Below are 18,524 nucleotides of genomic sequence, written 5' to 3'. Positions count from 1 at the left end.
TCATGGCTGGGAGGAGCACAGAGAAGGGGCCCCTCAGTGACCAGGCATATGTAGCCACCCCAGGCTTCCAGACAGGACAGAGTCTGACGCCAAACTTTGGGATTACCCCGGGTCTGAGCTGGGAAACCCCAAAAGTGCCTAGGTTTATCCCGTCTCCATCTATGCCTTTCTCTTCCTCAATGTGTGGTTGTTTCCCCAGCAAAGGCCCTCCTTTCTCAGTTCTGGGGGCCCCCAACCACGAAGGCCCTGGGCATTGGGAGGCAGGAGACTGGCTGGGAAGAATCTCCCATCTCCCCCCGCAGCTGGGGTCTCCTTCCCCTGGCTCCCACAGCCCGGGCCCGCCCCTGGGCGCAGCCAGCAGAGGGCGCTGCGGACCAAGCCCGCATGGGTCCCGCTCCCTCGGTGCTCCAAGTTGGGTCCAAGCCTCTCCTTTGGCTTGTCCAGCCCTGGGCGCTGCCGCCACACGTACCCGCGGGCCAGGGGAGGGGTGGGGTGCCGCACGCGGGGGCTCGACCCTATGGGCAAGGGGTTAGGGCGCCTGGTTCCCGAAAGACAGGGGTTGAGCTGGGGGTCTACTTGGCGGGGACTGTGGCGTCTGGGATGAGAAGATTTCGAGGCACGAAGGGCTCTGACGCCCCGAGGCCTGGACGCCAGGGTCCCGCGCGGGGGAGGGGGGGCGGGGCCTGGGAAGCCGGGACCGGCGGCGTCTGCACCTTTCCATTGGCTGCAGTGCTCGTCCGTTAGCGCGGCGCGGCCCAATGCTTGCGCCCGAGGGGCGGGTCCGGCGCGGCTGCTGCCGTCAGTCGGTGTTGCAGGGATGCGGCGGCGGGAGCACCCGGCCTGACTCTCGAGCATCTTCCTCGGAGCGGCGCCGCGGCGGGGCGGGCGGGGACGCGGCGGGGAACCGGAGAGGCGTGAGGCAGCCAACCCCGCCAGCCCCAGCTCTGTCACCCTCCGCAGACCGGGTGCCTCGGGGCTCGGATCCCCACCCTCCAGCTCCCGGTGCCCCCAGAAGCAGGTACGGGAGGGGGGGCTGCGGCGGAGACGGGCGGGGGGCGAGAGCCAATCGGGGGAGGGGAGCGATCGGACGGGGGAAGGCAGGAAGGTTGGATTAGGGGGCGGGGGCGCGGAGCTGAGAGAGCCGACGGGGTGACAGCGAGGAGAGGAAGCCGCGGTGGGGGCTTGAGGGTCGGAAGCGCCCGTGGAAGGGGCATTGGTCCTGGGCTGGGGCGAATGGGGGGGCCGGAGGGTGGGTCGTTGGGGGAAGGGATGGGGAGAGCAGGAGGGGGACCCAGAAGGCTGTGAGAGGGGCTCTGAAGGGGCTGCCCGGTCCGTGTTCGCCCCAGGAGCTGAAAGCAGTGCTGGGCCGGAGGGGCTGTGAGCTGTTGTGCTCTGAAGGGTCTGCAGGGGAGAGACCAGCGAGGAACTAGGCTTCGTGGGAGGAGGCGGAGAGGGGGTTGGAGAGAAGTGCAAAGGGAAGGAGCAGGGGCCAGGCCAAGGGCTGAGGACCGGGCTCTACTGGGGGATGGGAGCCAAGGGGAGAGGAGGTTATTGGGAGGGGGCAGAGGGGAAGGTGCCAAGGTGCAGGAGGCAGAGAGGTCTATGCTGGGGGAGAGCTGGGCAAGATGGGGGGGCGCTGAGGGAGAGGAGCGGAAGCTTGCGGGGGAAGGCTGGGGGTGAAGAGGGAGGGAGACTGGGAAACCAGTAGGAGGGGGCTCTGCTGGGGTGGGAATGTGCTGGGGGCGGCGACAGGGTTCTGGCCTGAGTGCTGCAGGGGGAGAGGAAGCTGCAGGGCCTGGGGTGGCTCCCTCACCCCTAAAGAGGAGGGTATCATTTCTCATGTCCCAGCCTCCTCCCCAGCGGAGGGAGCAGTCTGCCTCAGGTTCTTTGGGCTGGAGTATGAGCCCTTGAACCCTTGATGGGCTCTCGGAGGTAAAATTAGTTTTGAGGGGTGGGGTGCTGTTGTCTCCTTCACTCCTGCTCCCCTCGAGTCCTGGGAGAGGGCATTCGGTGCCTCATTGAGGAAGGGATGGATGGGAGGGGCTGTGTCTTGGTGCCTAGAGGTGAAGAGGGAGGCTGTCCAGACCGGCAGTGAGGAAATAAATCTTAGGAGGTAGGTCTTGGGTCGCCAGCCCTCTTGACTGCTTTGGGGGGTTCCACAGACCCGATTTCTGTTTATGTTGGGGTGGGCGAGGCCCTTCTATTTTTTTCCTGCCCCTCCTTCTTGTCCACTGTCCCAGTGTCTGGGCGTTCCTTCTGGGGGAGGGTGGACTTCAGGGTTTTACATTCCCGTCTTCTGCCAGGGAAGGAGAAAGAGAGGAGGGAGGTTGGCTGGTCCGTTAACTGTGGTGCCTTCTGTTTTGTGGGTGCTTCAGCCACTCAGGTCCTAACTCCTGCTTTCAGGAATGTCTCCAGGATGCTGGCATCCAAGGCTGGGCCAGGTCTTTCTGGTATCTTGCATCCCTGCTGGGGGAAGTGTTCTCAGACCCATCCTGGCCTCAGCTGCACTGGGGTGGGCAGGACTGACCAGCTCAGTGGGCAGAGGCTGCTGGGGTTCTCACCAGGAGCCTGGGCCTCTCCTGACTCCTTGGCCAGGGTTGAATCCACATGACAAGGGACTCCTGAGAGGAGGGGCCCCTGGGTTCCAGACAGGCTGCTGGGGGCCTCTCTTCCCTTCCAGGCCCAATCTCTATCCAGGTCCAACTGCTCCGTCCAGCCCACTCTTACCAGTGACACAGACACCCTGACACAGATACACACGCTTGATGGCACTCACCCAGACACACACCTACACAAGCACACACACCTGTGTACACAATTCACCTCCTGGCAGTGCACCATCCACACTCCCCACCCAGGGAGACTGCCACTGTGCTGCCAGCCTCAAAGACCTCCCCCAGGAGCCCTGCTTTCATGTACACGACACACACATGGCCCCTGCTGCCCCCAGAGCTCTGGACACAGCACTGCCAGCTCTCACCCTTGGATGAACACAATCCCCCTTCCAACCATTCACCACCCCAGCTCTCAGCACACCTGTGCTCAGGCCATGCACCCCCTCCCCCATGGACGTACCGACATATGCAAACCTTCCTATACATACCAGCTCCTTTCCAAGTGTATCATTGCAGGCTTGTGCTGGTCTGGGTCCTGAGCCCTCTGCCCCAGGCCTACGAGTGTGTACATGCACATGCACACCAGCACACATATGCAGGCTAACATACCCTTATGCCTGGGCTCTAGGCCTCGAATCCCCCAAGCCCTAGGCCCTCCTACCCTCCTGACCATGACTATAGCCCTTCCCAGGCTAGCCCAGCGCTCAGCCACACCTGGTCTCCCACACAACCTGGATGCCCCCATCCTGTCACACACAGAGACACTGCCCATTCCTCAGCAGCTCCCTGCCCAGCCCCTGTGGGGATGCCCCATGTGAGTCTGCACTGCCACCCACCCTGCAATTCCATCTGTCCTTGCTCTCCCATCCTGGCCCCTCCATACTGACAGGGCTCTTGGCTGCCCAAGACTCATTCAACAAATGAGAGTGCATGGCACCTCACTGTCGTTTACAAAGCTCCTGTTCTGCTGCCACTAAAATTTAATTTGGGGAGGTGAGGGTGAAGTCTCTGCTCTGCCCCTCAGTTTCTTCATCTGTAAAATGGGTATTCTTGCATCTATCTTATGAGATGTTATGAGGACTAGATGAATTGATTACAGTGGCAACAATAGCAATAACTATATTTATTGTGCACTTACTGCATGCCTGTCTTTGTGAACTTTATTTCATTTAATATATTTGTTAGGCCTATAAAGGCCCCCAGTAAGCAGTAGCTATTTTTATCATTATTACCATAACCCTTCCTACGCACATGCGTGCATCCACATACACACACACACACACACACACACACACACACACACACATGCACACACACCTGCCATGGATACCTTTGTGAACATTCCCAGGCACCTCAGGCTTACTCACCAGGCCGCCCCTGGAAACCATCTGTCCCCTGCGTTGATGGGTGCCCCCACCCAGGTTGGCATGCCCCAGCTGTGCATGGCACAGGGACACTCAGTGTGCTCATCTCTCCCACTGCCCACCCTCAAGGCTGCAGGCACCTGGGCTCTAGCTCCCACTCCACTGAGCCATTCCAGCAGACCTCTGTTCCCAGACCCCCATTTCTCAGCCCTACACACCTGTGGCCACCTCATCATGCTCACTTCAAGCTGCCCCGTCCTCAGCCACTTCCTGTTTCTCTCTGTGGCCAATGAGCCCTGCTCCAGGACCTGCAAGCACACCTACTCCCTCCCACCCGTCCTGGTATTCTACTCCCACTAGTCTTCAGACCTCTTTTTCGCTTTACCCCTTCCCTGGGTGCCAGGAGACTAGGGATCCATGGTTTGGATGAAATCAAAGTGGAGTCAAAGCTTGCTGTGGGCCCCTCTGCTCTCTGTCACTGTCCTCTTCTGTGAAAGGGGGCGGCAGTAGTCTGTGGCTTATTATTCTCCCCTAAGGCCCTGTGAGAATCCAAGAAAACATTAGACACATGTAGTTTCGTAAAAGACTCGGTAAAAACGCTGAGATAAGGAGTTTTCACTTTTTCACACTTTAGTCTCCGCTAAAGACTCTCTACTAAGTGCTTTACACACATTAATTCTAATTCTGACAACACTATTATTATCCCTATTTTATTCGTAAAGAAACTGAAGCACAGAGAGGCTAAGTAACTTGCTACAGGTCACACAGCTAGGGTGAGGTAGAGTTGGCATTGGAAACCAGGGTCCAGAGCCAGTGCCTGTAAGCACTGTACAACCTTGCTTGCAATCACTGTTGAGGCTCTGGCTGGGTATGGATCTGCCCTGGTCTTCCCTCTGCTAGGTCATCAGGGCTGGAAGAAAGGAGCAAGAGGGGAGGTAAGAACTGTTAGTTCTGCCTGGAGTTTCAGGGAGGACAAAGTGTCCCCCACAATCCTTCCGAACCCAAGGGGACTTCAGGAGTCAGACACTCTGATCCCGCATGCCTCATGCCTCACAATTTGAGCCCCTCTTGAGCATCTCCGAGCCGTACTCATCCCACTTCAACTCACACACCTCCACAGGCCGGGAGCTCACCCCCCGCGGCCTACTCCACTGTTGCATGGCTTGGATTGCCAGCAAGTTTCTCCTTAGCTTATGCCAAAATCTCCCCCTTATAACACGCACTTCTCCCACCTGTCCACAGGCTGCCTTCTGGGGCCACCAGAATGTGTGTAAACCCAGCTCTTCCTCCCTTGTGCCTGGGGGAGGCCCCTGCTGTCTCGCTCCCAGCTGGCGTGAGGAGGAGAGCCAGAGAGAGGCTGGCATTCCCACAGCTGAAGGGGTGTATGTGTGTGCAGTGTACGCGTGTGTGTGTGTGTGTGTAGCATGGGGTTGACCAGAGAGGGGTTGAATGGACACTGGGGCTCTGTCAAGGTAGGCATAGACTGTCTCACTCTGGAATTCACATGTATCTGCCCACTTTGCACGGTGGTGGGGGCTGGGACCTCTGGCCAGGCAGAGGAGGCTTGATCTGGACCAGTGGGTTCAGTGGGAGCATCTAGAATGGAAAGCTAGTGACTTTGGTTCTAGTCCTGCTCTTCTGTATGAACCTTTGTCGGTCCCTGTCCCTCTCTGGGACTCACTTTCTACATTAAAAAAAAAAAAAAAAGAGCCATGAGCCCACGGGCACTGGGGGCCCTGTCTTTAGTCCTGGGTGTGATCCGAGACCCTGGCAGTGTTCCTTGTGAAGGCCTGCCCAGCGGAGGGTGAGCTCTGAGCCTGACATTGCCTTGCAGTCTGTGGGCAGTGTGGTGGAGGCATGGCCACAGGCTTTAGAGCCAGCAGCCCCTTTACCTGACAAGACTGCTTCTTAGAGCCTGGAGGATAAGTAACATGTGGGGACATCATGTCAGGGTCCAGCCTGACACCTGACGCAGTGCTGGGGAGCCTGGAAGTTGCCTCCTCCATGCTACAGTGGCACTTGGGCCTGTGGGAAGATGAGGAGGAGGCTGTCTGGCTCAGGGGGACCCAGAATAGTTGCCAGGAGAGGGTATAGGGAGGGAGAGAGTAGATGGAGGCTCTGAGGGCGGCCTTGTCATCCCACCCACAGCCCCTCCTACATGTTGCCACTTGCCCAAGGCTGCTGAGTCCATCTGTGGGTAGAGGGCACAAGGCTCTGCCTGGGTGCCAGAGCCCAGGATTCTTCCCGTGGGAGAGGTCAGCTCCCCAGAGGAGAGTGGCCTGGGGCCAGCAGGCCTGGCAGTGTGCACTGCCCTGGGATTGTGAGGAGGCAGGGTACTCTCTTGTGCCACTCTGGGCAGAGTCCCTGCACTGGCAATGAGTACTAGAGAAGAAGCTGGGTCTTGGGGGACAGTGCTGGACACTGTGAGAGCAGTGACAATTTATTTGATGTAGTTATGCAAGGCAATGGCCGTAGCCCACAGGGAGCAGATCTCTGGCGACAAGGCTACTGTGGGGCCACAGAGCCAAGCAGCAGGAGATGAGGAAGCTGGGAACCCCCAGCCAGCAGTAACCCTCATGTGCTGGAGCAGGGTAGGCTGGGGGTGAGGTGAGTGAGACTGGAAGGAGCAGCACAGAGGAGCAGGTGTCCTGGGCACTGCAGGGTGGGGTGGGGTGGGGTGGAACGGACCCAGGTGTCCACTTAGCTCACACTCCTCTTGGGGCTGTCACCACCTTGTAAGCCTGAAGCTGCCCCAAGGGTCTCTGGGTTCCTGGAGAAAGGGTTGGGGAGGGCCAGGGCTTCCTCGTGGTTGGCCCTGTAGCCCCCGTTCCCCAGGCACAGAGCCAGGCTGCCTGTGCTGCAGAGCTGCGGGCTGTGGGGAGAATGAGTAATGAGCCTGGAGGGGCTGAGGGCCCAGACCCTGCTCTCACCCCTCCCTGGAGGCACCAAGAAGCCCAGCCTCTGCCCCATGCTGCCCACAGACCTGTGGCTGCACACAATCCCCCACTCCCTATCCACACCCAAACCAGTGGTCCCCCACTCCTGGACTCTCACCCACTTTGCACCCTGCCCTCAACCAGGTGACCTGCCCTCTGACTCTCAGGACCCTGGCACCTGCCTCCCAGCCTCTGGGGGTGGTGGTGGACAGAACACAATCCTATTCCCTCCACCAGTGGAAATCAATAGCTAATTAATTTCCTCCCTCTAGGTGAGAGTGTGGGGGGGGCGCCTGAAGAGGCAGATGAAGTTTGGCTAGACCAGGCTGAGACCCCTCAAATGAGGGAGAGAGATGGCCATTCTTCTGGCCAGCAGGTCTGGGCTTCTGCTGGCATAGTCTCTAGTTGTCTCTTCTGTAGAGGAAGGGAGCTTTGGCTTTTCCCTTCCCAAAACCTCAGAGACCCCCCTCCCCTGCCCTGAGCTGGGGTGGGGGTGCATGTGTGTGTGTGGGGTGAGGGCGTCAATCAGGCTGGGAGCAGGTGCTGCATTTAATTTGATTGGCTAATTAGCCCATGCATGTTAATTATCTCCATTACCCAATGAGGAGAGGCAGTGGCAAACTATATATAACCCAACAGTGTTTCTAGGGAGGGGGGCTGCAGGCCTGGATCTTCTCCTTTCTGCCTGGGAAGGGGCAGTCCTTGGAGGGGTGCTGGGTTAGGACAGTTGAGTTCCCCAAAGGAGCTCTCATGGGTTTGAGGGGGCAGCAGTCAGATGGAGCCAGATGGAAGGAGTTGGGAAAGGAGGACTGGGCTTTGCAGGTCTCTTAGAGATGTCTTCCTAGATATTACTGATGGCTTGAGACTTATCTGCCCATCTTCCTTCTGCGTGTGTTACTTGAACCACTCCTGCCCTCCTGTGACTCTGCTTATCCTCTCACTATGGTGTTTGGGGGGACTCTAGCTTTCTCTCTCTTTTCATAACTGAGCTTTTCCCCACATAGCTCTGCACCCTGCTCCTACTCTCCTTTCCCTCTCCAAGCTGGCCTTCTCTTCTTTGGCTCGCATCTCTGTGAGCTACATGTGTGGCTGTCCTGTCCACTGTCACCTCTCTGGGCATGCTGGAGTTGGACAGACATGGATGTGAAGCCCAGGTCCTTGCTGACTGCCTGTATGACCTTGGGCAAGTCCCCAGACTTCTTTATATGGGTTTCCCCAATGATTAATGGGAATAATGATTAAGTAAAATGACATTTGTAAAAAAGTCCAAGATCCAGTGCCTTGACAAATGCTGTTTGAATTTGCAATTTAATTTTCTCAATCTTCTCTCTCTTTTCTCCTCATCAGGCCCCCTTTCTCCTCCATTACTCTTCCATCTCTGCCACTTTTCATGTGCTCTTCTCCTTCTTCTCCCTCCCTGCCACCATCTTTCCCTGCCTCTTCCTAAACTCTGGCCCCTCCCTGCTTCTCTCCACCTCCTTCCCTCCCTCCCCCAAATAAAATCAATGCAATATTCAGGAGGGTTGTTGGATATAAATAATTACGACTGGGAGTTTAACGAGATGCAAATTCCCCTCCCCGTTGTGGGGTATAAATTGCTCTCTGACAGCCAGTTACAAGGGTAATCATTTCAGAAAGGCAATTTTATGCAAATGAACCTGCTTGGCTCCTGGTAGCTCCTCCATCCCTGGGTGGGGGGCCAGGAGGAACTGATGGGTGAGGAGAACCCAGGTAGTAGGGCCAGTCCTGAGGCTGAGGACCGGGAGCTGGAACTTGAGGGTGACAGGCAGATTAGCTTCAGAAGGACCTGGGCTGGCGAGGTTGGGGCCCAGGACAGGGAGAGTGGTTTGGGTGAGGGGCATGGGTATATGAAACTGGATGCCTGTACTCTTATAGGAGTGGAGAGGGCTTGGGGAATGGTTACCTAGGTCCTAGTTGGCTTCTTTCTTGCCCCCTTCCCAGCCTGGTTACCCTGTGATACCATTGACGAATTGGCATTTAATTAATCTCAATGAATTATTTAGCAACTTCATTATCCAGCATCAAGAGCTGATGGAGGAGAGTGATCCGTGGCTGGCGGTGGGAGCCTCGGACAGAGGTTGGGCAGCTCCGGGAAGAAGGAGCTGGGGTCACTCGCTAGCTCGCCGAGAGGCCTAGCTTTACCCAAGGAACTGGCCTTGGTGCTGACGCCCAGGTCCTTTGAGAGGGTTAGCGTGATGGGAGCAGGCTTGGGCTCTTACCGGACTCCTGGCTGTCAGCTCTCCCTGTCTAAACTCTAGAGTGGACACACTTCTAGTGAGTAGTACCAGCTCTCGATAAGTGTTGGGCCCTGCGTACTTACTTCCAGACATTTTGCAGTCTGGGGCCTGTCCTAAAGGGAAACAGGTGGTCATCCGGAGCGAGGAGCCAGACACCGGCGGGCCCCTCCCTCCGAGCCCCTCACTAACGCTTTCCTCTCTGTCTCCCCGCAGGCTTCCCTCCCCCTTCATCCATCGGAGCCCGCTGCGGCGCCCGGGGGTCTCTCTTCGCGGCCGGGCCCATGGCACTGTGAGCCGGCGAGGCAGCCCCGCTCGGCGCGGGGGGCGCCCGGCCCCCTGCTCGCCCCATGCATCCGCGGCTCTGAAGCCCGAGCGGGGCCCGGGCCGCCGGAGGCATGGCGCCCGGGAGCCGGTGGCAACCGCCACCGCCGCCGCTCCTGCTGCTTGTGTTCGTGCTGGCGGCGGGCGCGGGCGGGTTGGAGTTCGGCGGCGGCCCCGGGCAGTGGGCTCGCTATGCGCGCTGGGCAGGAGCGGCGAGCAGCGGCGAGCTCAGCTTCAGCCTTCGCACCAACACAACGCGCGCGCTGTTGCTCTACCTGGACGACGGCGGCGACTGCGACTTCCTGGAGCTGCTGCTGGTGGACGGGCGCCTGCGGCTGCGCTTCACGCTCTCGTGCGCCGAGCCGGCCACGCTGCAGCTGGACACGCCGGTGGCCGACGACCGCTGGCACATGGTGTTGCTGACCCGCGACGCGCGCCGCACGGCGCTGGCGGTGGACGGCGAGGCCCGCGCCGCCGAGGTGCGCTCCAAGCGGCGAGAGATGCAGGTAGCCAGTGACCTGTTCGTGGGCGGCATCCCGCCGGACGTGCGCCTCTCGGCGCTCACGCTCAGCACCGCCAAGTACGAGCCGCCCTTCCGCGGCCTCCTGGCCAACCTGAAGCTGGGCGAGCGGCCCCCAGCGCTGCTGGGAAGCCAGGGCCTGCGCGGCGCGGCCGCTGACCCGCTGTGCGCGCCTGCTCGCAACCCCTGCGCCAACGGCGGGCTCTGCACCGTGCTGGCCCCCGGCGAGGTGGGCTGCGACTGCAGCCACACGGGCTTTAGCGGCAAGTTCTGCAGCGAAGGTGAGTCGGGGAAGCCGCGCTCGCGCGAGTGGCTGGGGTCCGGGTTGGGCCTCTCAGCTCGGGTCGGCGTGAGGGAGGGTGAGCTTGTGCCGGCCCGAGGGCCTGTGAAGACTGGTGCCTGCGGGCTGGAACTTGCCGGTGAACTTGCGGGCTGGAGGCGGGCTGGCGTGGGCGTGACCGAGGTGGGCGTGGCCAGTGTGAGCGTCCGGGCTACCTGCGGTAGTCGGTATGGTTGGGTCTGAGGCGGGTAGTGAGGTCTTGTGGACTGGGCCTGCGAGAAACAGTGGGTGGAGCCTTGTGTGTAGGGGCTGACACGAGAGTGGGCCTGTACGGGGCGAGCTGGGGGAGCGGACCGGGTCGTGTGTGGGGCTTTTGAAGGGTTGTGAGTGTGGGAGGGCAAGTGAGTGTGGACCAGCCTTTGAGGCTGGTACCTGTGTGGGCTTGTCTGTAGGAGGCTGGGCCTGTGGAGTCCCCTTGGGGCGTCATGTGGGGCTGTGGGGCGTTTGGGTGGGACCTGTGTGGGCGGGTCCTATGAGAGACGGGGCGGGACCTGTGTAGACGGGCTTTGAGAGACGGGGTGGGCCTATGAGAGATAGGGGCGGGCCTTGTGGGCGGAGCCCGTGAGCGTCTGGGTGCTTCCGTTGTCCGCCCCCCCTTTATTCTGTGAAGGTCTGAGGAAAGTGGGGTGGAGGGGAAAGGCCTGGACTGAACCTACAGATGAAGGCCTGGGCGAGAGGGCCGGTGTGCGAGGCTGTGCCCACACCCAGCAGGACGGAAGGAACCGAATGTTCCTTTTCACCACCGAATGGCCAGAGAAGAAAAGATTCGCGAGAGGGGGGCCCAAGGCTCCTGGCCAGGAGTTGGCGGTCGGTCGTGGTGAGGGCTCAGGATAGCAGGTGGTCTCTCCCAGTGAGAGAACTGGAAGGGAGGCTTGTGTAGCCCGTAGACCGTGGGGTTTGGGATTCCTGGGGCCCTGGGACGAGGGATGAACACGGAATGGAGACTTGGAGGGGGTCGTTGGGGAGGGGATTTGGGCCCACACCCCAGCTGCAGGAGGGTGTGTCTGAAGTGAGGAAATGAGGGCAGAGGGTTGAGCTAGGGCTGGAATGTAGCTTTAGTGGGGATGAAGGCAGGAGAGACTTTCAGGACCTCATTTACTTTGGTCTGGCTGAGGGTAGGGGACAGGTTCTTTGTCAGTTTAGGGGTGGCAACTCTTTTTCCAGGATAGGTGTGCAATCAGACATGCTTTCCTCTCTCTAGTACCTCTTGAAGGACTGGGTCACTGGACATTTGTTGGTGTGTGTGTGTCCATCTGTAGGTGGAAGATTCTTTTGGGGAGAGTGTGTATGTGATGTTTGTGCCCACAAACAAATGAGGCTCTGGGAATGGGTGTCCCCATGGCTGTGTGCATGTGGACAGCATTAGGAGGTGCCAGATCTGTAGGTTCTGACTGTGTATTTGTAGTTGTGGCCTTGGTATTGTCTTTGTGGGATTATTTGTACATGGCTGTAGGATGTACCTTCAGGAACTGTGTGTATTAAGTTAATCTGACGCCTTCTCGCTTTTTCTCCAGGGAGTTGAAGTGCTCCCTAAACTGTGAAATTGTGTCTTGTGTGCAAAAGCCCATGAGTCTGGCAGCATGTGTTTTATGTGTGAATGGATCTGTCTGAATAGTAGTGCTTATTGTTAGGAGCCTAGTGCCCGTGGGGTGAGCAATACACAGCTTAGGGGTGTATGCTTGTGTGCAGGTTCCCACAGATAGGTGGTTGAATGTAAGGCCTTGGTAAGACACCTGGAGTTTATGAAAAATCTTGCCAGGACCTTATTGTTATTCTCTAGTCCTATGACTCCACCCCACCAAGCCTTCCTGAGAGAATAGGATGAACCTTTCTAATAATTTGATGGAAGGGAAATTCAGGCTATAGAGAGTAACTGGTTCATGGTCTCACTGTGGCTAACTTGGGCCCGGGTGTATGAGAAATGCACACAGAAGCACCCTGGTCGGTCCCTTCTCTGAGTGTTCATTGGCCAGAGGCTTCCAGTGAGTCAAATGAAATATGTGCTTCTGAATGCCTGTTGTGCATGTGAGATGTGTTTGAGTGACTGTGTGTGATATGAATGGTTGTATTAAATGGGTGTGCTGGTGTGCATCAGATGAATATGTTAGCTGTGATAAAACTGAGAGAGATGGCTATATGTGTGTGTCTGACCCATTTTTGTGTGTATGTAAGACATTCATGTAAGAAAAAGGAAAGAAAACATTGGGTGGCTGTCAGACAGCTGGTACAGGCAGGGTTGCCTGTGTGTCTGTGTGTGTGATCTGTTGAGAGAATGGTGCTTTGTGATAAAAGGGCAAGTCGTGTCTTTATTCATCTCTGTATTTTCTGCACCTAATATAGCACCAGGCACTTAGTGGGTGTTTGATAAAGATTTGTAGAATGAATGAAAAGATATTAATAAGTACTTGAGAGAATAAAGACTTGAGGTTAGGCCATATGTGTTCATATGTTTTCAGAAATATATTGTGGGTGGCCATGTGCAGACACTGACTGCACCTGGAGATGACAGTCACAGCAATGACCCTACTGGTTCCCCTCCTTCTTCTCCCCACACCACAACTTCATTTCTGCTCCCTATATTTATTCCTTTTTTCCAAGGCAGCTTTGTAATATCCTGTACTCACTGCACCTCTTCTAGTGCATTCTTATCTAGCCAATGAGAAAGGGCATGGGTTCCCATCGTTAGTTATTGGGATGGAGGTAGGAAGCCTTTAAGGGGAGTGGGTCTGGCTCCTGATTTCTGAGCAATTCTCAGGTCCAGACTCTTCAAGCTTCCTTGGAAGTTACAGTTACTTCATTATTATCTGCTTTGAATGGTTTCCAACGTTTTCTGAAATTGAGGGCATTATTATTATTGTTGTTGTTTTGAGACAGGGTCTCGCTATGTAGTTCAGGTTGGTCTTGAATTTATTATGAAGCCCAGGCTGGCCATGAACTCCTGGTGATCCTCCTGCTTCAGCCTCCTGAGTGCTGGGACTACAGGTGTGTGTCACATTGCCCAGCTAAGGGGATTTTATTTATTTATTTAGCTAAGGGCATTTTTTAAAGTCAGTAATTCATAGTACTCCTTCCAAATAGTAGTTATTATTTTTGTATCTGTTTATTGGGAAAATAAATGACTCAAAGTTCCTGTGAATTTGGAAAGCTTTTAGATGACTTTGATGTTATATTTGCCATTGTGGTTAATAAAATATACATTAGAAAAATAGATTTTAGTTTTATACACAAGATGTATGAGTCTGCCTTCAGATGCTTGGTGTCCATATGGATTTGTGTATCTTTTGGAATCTCCTCTGCTTCCTGGGGTCTGTGCTTACCCATCGAATGAGAACCTCCATGCCAGGAAATTTGCTTTTTTTTTCTTCTGGGGATGTCTGGCCACACAAACTTGAAGACAAAGCTAAGTGAGTAACTGAGAGTCTGTGTACCTGCTGCTGATTATCTGCCAAAGCTTGGAGAGAGTAGTCTGGGATTTTGCAGTGGTTTGCATGTCTGTACTTCCTGGTGTCACCCATGTGTCGTGTGTATGTGTGTGTGTGTGTATGGGTGTGTAAAATGGGCTGGAATGTGATCCAGGAAGAAGGGGTGTGCAGGTCTGTGTGGGAGACATTGGATGGAGTTGGGGTACAGATGTATAGGGCTGAGTGTCAGGTGTACACCTTGCTTGAGAGAAAAGTAGGAAAGTAGTGGTAGTGCGTGTGCTGCAGGGAGATAGTCACAGGTGTCTTATATGTGTCTCTTCTAAGTTCGTTAGTGATTTAATTTAGCAGGTAGTAACCAAGACCTTCTTTGTGATAGGCTGTGTACTGAGGGCGGCAGGGGAGTCAGAGATAAATAAAGCAGACTTTCTGTTGTGGAAGTTGACTTTTTAATTGAGGAAGCAGATAAAAAGTCAGTAAAGTGAATGGTTAAGAGAGAGATTCTACATCCACAGTGCCTGGGCAATGAACTTAGACTTAAGCTTCCTATCTGTAAAATAGGATAGTAATGGCATCTACATTATAGAGTTGATGTGAGAATCAAGTTACATGAATAATGAAAAGTACATAGGAAAGTACTTACCAAATAGAAAATGCTCAGTAAATATCATTTGAACGTCCTTAATTTGAAAATCTGAAATCCATAGTGCTCCCAAAACTGAATTTTTTTGAGCACTGACATGACACCACAAGTGAAAAATTTGATACTTGACCTCATGTGATGGGTCCCAGTCAGGACACAGGTGCAATAAAAATATAGTATAAGCTGGATGTGATAGCACATGCCTGAGATCCCAGTGCTCTGGAAGGCTGAGGCAGGAGGATCACAAGTTTGAGCACTGGATAACTTAGTGAATTAGCAAGTCAAGTCTCAATGTAAAAAATAAAGCAGGGCTGGAGATGTAGCTCAGTGCAAAGGTCCTGGGTTCAATCTCTGGTACTAGAAAAAAATCTATAAGATTATCTTCAGGTTGTGTGCATAAGATATATATATATATATATATATATATATATATATATATATAAAATATATACTATATATTATATATGATTATTTAATATATTATATATAATTGATATATATATTTTTGGAGATAGGTTTTCACTATGTAGTTCAAGCTGGCCTTGAACTCACTATCTAAGCCTAGCTGGCCTTGATCTCATAGCGACCCTTGTGCCTCAACCTCCTAAGTGCTAGGATTACAGGCATGTGCCCCCATGCCCAGTTGATAAGATGTACTGTATATGAAACAAATGAATTCCACCTTCAGAGTTAAGTCCGTCCCCAAGATATTTCATTATGTATGTGCAAATATTCCAAAATCTGAAAAATCCCAAAAATGAAACACTTCTGGTCCTAGGCATTTTAAATGAGGACCTTTTTTTTTTTGGTATGGGGATCGAACTCAGGACCTTGCGCATGTGAGGCAGGTGGCAGCACCACTGAGCTAAATCCCCAGCTCCACGCCCCGCCCCCCCTTTTCTTTTTGTTTGTTTGTGTTTTTTTGGTACCAGGGATCAAACTGAGGACCTTGTGCTTTTGAGGCAGGCGCAGAGACCACTGAGCTAAATCCCCAGCCCCACTTTTCTTTTTGAAACAGTTTCATTATATAGTTTAGGCTGGCCTTGGACTCACTGTGTAGCCCAGGCTGGTCTCAAACTCATGGCAATCCTCCTGCCTCAGCCTCAAGTGCTGGTATTACAGGCATGCACCACCATGTCCTGCAGATAAGGGATACTTAATTTGCTGTAACAACAAACAAACAACCCCCCCACAACAACACTAGAGGTGGTAAATGCCCAGATGCAGCAAAACTCTAGCTTAGTGATGAAACCACAGACTTTGGTGGCTCAGACCTGGGTTTAAATCTATCTTCTCTACCTACTAGATCTGTAATATCAGATGGGTATCTACTCTTTATGCTCATTTTTCTTTATCTGTAAAATGGAGATAAGCATGCTTACCTCACAAGTTTATTGTGATAATTAAATGAATGTTTGATACATAATTAGTGGTGAGTACATAGTAGTCATTATTATAAGAAAAGTATTATTGGGGTCTCAAAGAAGGGGAGAGTTTGTAAGTTAGGGGGATTGGAAGTGGGTTTATGAAAGACATGCTGTTTAGGATTGGCCCTGAACATTAATTAGCAAGCTTGGTTTAATGGGAATCACTCCCAGCAAAGGAACTGGTAAGAACAAAGGCATGGAAGAGGGAAAACATACATTGTATCTGCAGAGGGGCAGCAAGGAGGGAGGGAGAAGAATGGAATCTGCAGCAGTTGAAGCAGATTGATGCCAAGTCTTGGAGATTGGCTTAAATCATTCAACTAACACATAGTGGATGCTGACTGGGTACAGTATATTGGCAAATGGAGCCACAAGTGTTTGATCAGGTATATGATGAAGATAAGAGCTGTATTTAGGAAGCTGGGAGTGAAGTGTAGAGGGATTATAGAGGGCAGAGTTAAGTGGTGGAGAAATCAGCTGGGAAGTGGTTCAGGCAAGGCATTTGGAGGCCCTGAACCTTGGCTGTCTTGGAGAGTGGCCAAGAAGGGTGGTTGCAGCTCTGGTGAGAGCTGCTGCTGAGATTGACCTGCAGAGGGATTCACCTTTGAATGTAGGGAGGGAGGAGAGGAGTCTGAGAACAGGAGGCTTTGGTTTGTATGGTTGATGGTGGTGGAGAGGTGAGAGGGAAGGAGGAAGTTGGGAAGGGGAGCAGGATTGGGACAATGGACCCTGCACGTGTTGAATTTTGGTGCCCCTTGGCATTCTTAACCCAGAGATATTCAGGTGCTTTAAAGTGTGAGACCAGAGCTTTGCGTTGCAGATGGGGTTGCGGATGGAGCCCTGGGAGCCCTGTGTGCAGTGAGTCTTTGAGGTGGCCAAGGAGAAGGTGAGGAGAATTGAGCAGAAAACCTCAGAGAAGCAAACAATGGGAGGAAGTGTAAGAGGAGCAGCTGCAGAAGCAGTGAAGGAATTGCTAGAACCTAAAGAGAACCACATGCAGGACCAAGGGAGAAGAGGGCCTTGTAGCCATTGAGCCTTTGCTAGTTGCTGGGGGTGTTTGTCTCATTTAATTATCATGATCCCTGCATGAGTATTGGTTTACATTTCACAGAACGTCAAAGTGAGGCTCAGCAATGCAAGAGCTGGGACCTGAGCTCTGAGCTGACTCCAGGGCCCGTGGCACTTTCTTTACCTATCTCCATGATTCCTCCAAAGAGGAGTGCTCTGGCCACTGCTGACCCATGTTTGGCTATCGGGCTGCTTAGGGGCAGTGTTTCACTGAGCACCTTCTGTGCCCCAAGCCACAGTTCTCGCAGGAGCCGTGCGTGTGCTGAGGGTGTCCCTGTACACACAGGTCTGCTGCGCCTGCACAGAGAGCATAGTGGGGTTGGAGCAGGACAACCTGTCTTCTGAACCCTCTAGGAGCAGCTCTCCTGGAGAGCTGGGAATTACCCCAGTAAAACACAAAACTCACCAACACTGAAAATGTTTCAGTGGAAATCTTTTCAAAATGTATCGCACACCTCTCTGGTTCCCTAAGCTGAATGCCTGGCATGTGATTTAGCTTTTCCCCAGTGACTCAGGGAGGTCATAATTCCCCTCTGGTGTTACATTGGACTGTGTTGTGGAGTGGTTCCTTCACTGGAGTTGGCTTTGCCTGCAGTGGTTCCTGCCTGTCCTGCTTTGGAGTTTTTATATCAGCTTTTCCTAGTTTTTCCTTCTTTGCCCTTATGAGGAGAAGTTGCTAGGTAGTGACCTACCTCTCTCTCTCCCCTAGTGTGTGTGTTGTGTGTGTGTGTGAACTTGGAAATCACCCTTTCCAGACTTGTTAGAATTGCATGTCATTAATAGTAAATATACTTGGTGGAATGTGGTTGGGGATACTTTATCACCCTTCTGGTTTTCTTTTTTTGTACTGGGGTTTGAACTCAGGACCTTGTGCTTGCGAGGCAGGCGACAGAATCACTGAGCTAAATCCCACCCCCATCTTTTTTGAGACACAGTCTCACTATGTAGTTCAGGCTGGCTTTGAACTCATTGTATAGCCCAGAATGGCAGCGGACTCACAGCAATCTTCCTGCCTCGGCCTCCCAAGTGCTAGGATTACAGCAGCTACTCTTCTGGTCTTTATCACTGTCCTTAATAACAATTTGCTGGAGAGATGGGTGAGGCAGTACATAACTGTTACCCCAGCATTTGGGAGGCTGAGGCAGGAGGATTGCCGTGAGTTTGAGGCCAGCCTGAATTCAAACTACCTTGAGACCCTGTCTCAAAAACAAACAAACAAACAAACACCAATTTACTGGGATCTGGAGTTCATGCTATGCAAGACAATACCATCTATGAGCCCATCTTTGTCCTCTAGTAAGGCAGTGAGGACTCATGTGTATGAAAGTTGAATAGACTACGGATTTAGCCCAGTGGTTTTGCCACCTGCTGCGCAAGCACAAGGACCCAAGTTCGATCCCCAGTACCAAAAAAAAAGTGAAATAATAATATAATGTACATGTCTGGAACTGGCACAAAAGAGGGTGTATGGCTGCTCTCCTGTGTCTGGAACATGCAGATGTGTACTGACCCAGTCCTGAAAGGAAGAGTCGACTTTCTCCAGCAGCTGTGTGTATGGGAAGAGTGTTTCTAGCACAGGGAATGGAATTTGCAGAATAGGGCCTACTGGGGCA

General features: G+C 53.6%; 1 protein-coding gene across 44 annotated transcripts in view; it reads left to right on the top strand.

Moving 5' to 3' along the window:
- The first annotated feature begins 793 nt into the window (after window positions 1–793).
- Window positions 794–18,524, top strand: part of Nrxn2 (neurexin 2) — a 108,674-nt gene continuing 90,943 nt past the window's right edge. For 31 of the 44 annotated variants that reach the window (XM_021264658.2, XM_087205247.1, XM_087205239.1 and 28 more), the window contains exons 1-2: window positions 794–1,018; window positions 9,387–10,295. In XM_021264658.2, coding sequence (XP_021120317.2) covers window positions 9,569–10,295 — 727 coding nt within the window. In that variant the 5' untranslated portion in view covers window positions 794–1,018; window positions 9,387–9,568. The remainder of the gene's footprint in view (window positions 1,019–9,386; window positions 10,296–18,524) is intronic. The other 13 variants (XM_087205254.1, XM_087205245.1, XM_021264657.2 and 10 more) reach the window with 1 other exon arrangement.

The sequence above is a fragment of the Heterocephalus glaber genome, unplaced genomic scaffold, assembly GCF_053883595.1.
Source record: "Heterocephalus glaber isolate CG9 unplaced genomic scaffold, H.glaber_assembly_v1.0 deba00000594, whole genome shotgun sequence".
In the NCBI taxonomy this organism is placed as follows: Eukaryota; Metazoa; Chordata; class Mammalia; order Rodentia; family Bathyergidae; genus Heterocephalus; species Heterocephalus glaber.
This window is presented reverse-complemented; position numbering and strand designations above follow the sequence as displayed.